Source organism: Cyprinodon variegatus, unplaced genomic scaffold, assembly GCF_000732505.1.
Source record: "Cyprinodon variegatus isolate N-32 unplaced genomic scaffold, C_variegatus-1.0 Scaffold872, whole genome shotgun sequence".
Classification (NCBI taxonomy): domain Eukaryota; kingdom Metazoa; phylum Chordata; class Actinopteri; order Cyprinodontiformes; family Cyprinodontidae; genus Cyprinodon; species Cyprinodon variegatus.
In genome coordinates this window covers 124,405-127,142 of record NW_015151325.1, presented here as the reverse complement: position 1 = coordinate 127,142, position 2,738 = coordinate 124,405, and the positions used below count along the sequence as shown (strand labels likewise).

At 35.1% G+C, this 2,738-nt stretch overlaps 1 protein-coding gene across 4 annotated transcripts in view; it reads left to right on the top strand.

The window, feature by feature from the left end:
• ankrd29 (ankyrin repeat domain 29) overlaps positions 1–2,738 on the top strand; it is an 11,656-nt gene that overhangs the window by 2,691 nt on the left and 6,227 nt on the right. For all 4 annotated transcript variants that reach the window (XM_015397578.1, XM_015397579.1, XM_015397577.1 and 1 more), the window contains exon 2: positions 1,903–2,001. In XM_015397578.1, the coding sequence (XP_015253064.1) occupies positions 1,950–2,001 (52 nt within the window). In that variant the 5' untranslated portion in view covers positions 1,903–1,949. The remainder of the gene's footprint in view (positions 1–1,902; positions 2,002–2,738) is intronic.

Here is a 2,738-nt window from a genome sequence, read left to right as displayed (position 1 = left end):
ATTGAACAGGATGGAATCATTTCAGATTTAAAGAACTTTCAGAAGTTTAGATTTAGAATATGAGCGACTTTTCATTTAAGTTTTTATCTAAACTTCAGTTTAACTTTCATCCCAATGCTAATAAGTCATAAACTGTTGGTACCTATTATGTATAATTGAACTCAAAGCATATTTTAATAATATTTAGCAAGTAGAAATAGTTTGTTAGAGTGTCTGGTTGAACAACATAAGGTTTTTTTCAGTTGGTGAAAAATGATGGTGAACGTTAGTTTAACTGTAAAACTGGGTCAGGTGGCGTAAAGAGGGCATGTATAGAATAGAAAGGAACTATTACAGAATTCATTAAAAATCTAATAAAATCAAGCCAGAGGACGGAGGCCCCTGAGGGCCCTCACACCAGAGAGGAGCTTAAGAGGGAGCATAATTGTTAAAAAAACAAAAACACAAAAACATTATTTTTTTTAATAATGACTAAAACTGTCATAATTCTGCACTTTTCAGTTCTGTTTAGGTTTTCTTTTTGAGTTTTCAGCTATATCTTGATTTATGATTCTGTGTTTTCTTAGCTTCATTTCTATTTTGTTTTATTCTAGTTGTCTTTGGTTCTATTTTTTTAGTTCTTATGTATTTCTTGTTTGCCCTCTGCTGCCCTCTTCTGGCAGTCTCTTTCTCCTAGCTCCCTTCTAGACTCCTCTGTTCACACCTGCTCCCAATCTGCTGATTAGCCTTGTCTTTGTTCAGTCTGCCTGCTGTTCAGTCACTGTTTCCTGGCTCCTCATCGTTTCCTGGCTCCTCGTGCGTGTTCACCCTGACCTTACTGGATTTTTTGATTCTCAGTATTTTAGGATGGTTGCCTCTGTTGCCGTGGAAGTTTGATTAAAACTGCAATTGCATAATTAAAACTGCAGATCTGCATTTGGGTCCTCCAAAACCTCCACTTGACAAAAACAGGTTACTCATGAGCTAAAAAAGATCCCAAATCCACTTTTTAATCCACTGATTAAATACACTGTGATTGGCAAAATGAGAGGGAGTTGACAGATTCTTCTGCTCCAAGAGGTTTCTTTAGCAAATGTTAGAAAAAGCAGGAAGGATCCCAGTGGAGAGCGGCAGATTGATGCTGGCGTTAAAGATGATCCAGTGAAGCTATCGGTTTCCTTTGGGGTGCAGGATGAAGTGGGTTCATAGATGAGAGTGGGCGACAGTAATAAATAGCTCAGCGAGTGGATTAAAGGGAATAAGTGAAGCAGACAATTAAATTTGAGTAAATGAAAAGTGAAGGCGAGGAATGTAAAGACGCACAGCTTATTCTCTTAATGAACTCTCCTCTGGAATGTTATTAGACAGAATTATTTCTTATACTTGGCTTCAGTTTTGTGCCTGTCTATGTTTGGTTTATTTTCTTATTGTTATAAAGTGTGCATTAAAACAAACACGAAAATTAGCAGTGTGATACATCGAGAGAAGAGAAAATATACATATTGCTCAAAATCAAAACTGTTAAGAAATTGAGTGAAAAATTAGTTCTTATTTCGGTTTCTTATTGTACATTTATTTGTTATTTTTTGCATCTTTACTACTAATATACGTTCTGTTTACTAATTAAGGGATGTTGGACTGTATCAAACTGAAAAATGTGACAAATACCATCGTACTAACCCTTTTTTAGGTTTGAATTTTTAAATATTTATGAAAAACACAACATTTCCCATTTAGTTTAGAGTTATATCTAGTGTGTTTCAGTCTATAGCATGAAATCCTAATAAATAAGTTGGAAATGAAGGCTGGATCACACTGAGGTTTGCAGCAAGTTTATCATTAAATTACAATCATTTTTGCTGATGACGACAGAATAAAGAAACAAAAGCCTTAAAATGATGTTGTCGTGTTTTTGTATTGCAGTACGGAACGACAGCGCTGATGGTGGCGTCCTACAGCGGTCATTATGAATGCGTCAAAGAGCTCATTATGCAAGGAGCAGACATCAATTACCAGAGAGAGGTAGATGTGCTTCAGGAAGTTACTCATAATTAGTTGTTTTTCTTCCCCTCAAAGCTAAGTTTTCTGTGATCATTGCAGACGTCTGGATGAGCTGCTTTGGCGTGGTTTTGAAACAATATTGTTAAATAAAACATAAAGAAAAAGGAAAAGGCTTGTGCCAGAGGCGGCTGGTGGAGGTTTTTCCAGGGGGGGGGCTATAAATTCAAAATAGACGTATGCAAAAAAACAATCAAACATATTCTAAGTTATCACACCGGCATGTTTATAGGAATGCAAGCAACAAAAAACATTATAAAAACATAATTTCATGCATAAGTTTACTTTTTTCTACATAAATTGTGTCCTTCTGAGGCTGTGAAGATAAATCTGTGTTCTGCATGGTCCAATATTGTGTCACTAACCTAAAAAAAACATGCAGTTTAATAATGGACGAGCTATTAATGAACATTATGTTTTCTAATATATAAAAAATATTCATTTTCTGAGAATGTGTTTATTTAAGAGCAACTATGCAAATTAACAAACATCTACAAAAATGATACTATTACGGGGCGCTGTTTATAAAGTGAAGCAGCCAAAAATGAGGAGTAATATTTATGGTTATTTAGTGTGTTTTAAGAGAAAAATAAGGGGGGTATTTTTTCCAGAGATGGCAAAAGTACTCACTTTCCGTACTTGAGTAAAAGTACAGATACTTGTGTTAAAAAATACTCTGGTAAAAGTGGAAGTACTGATTA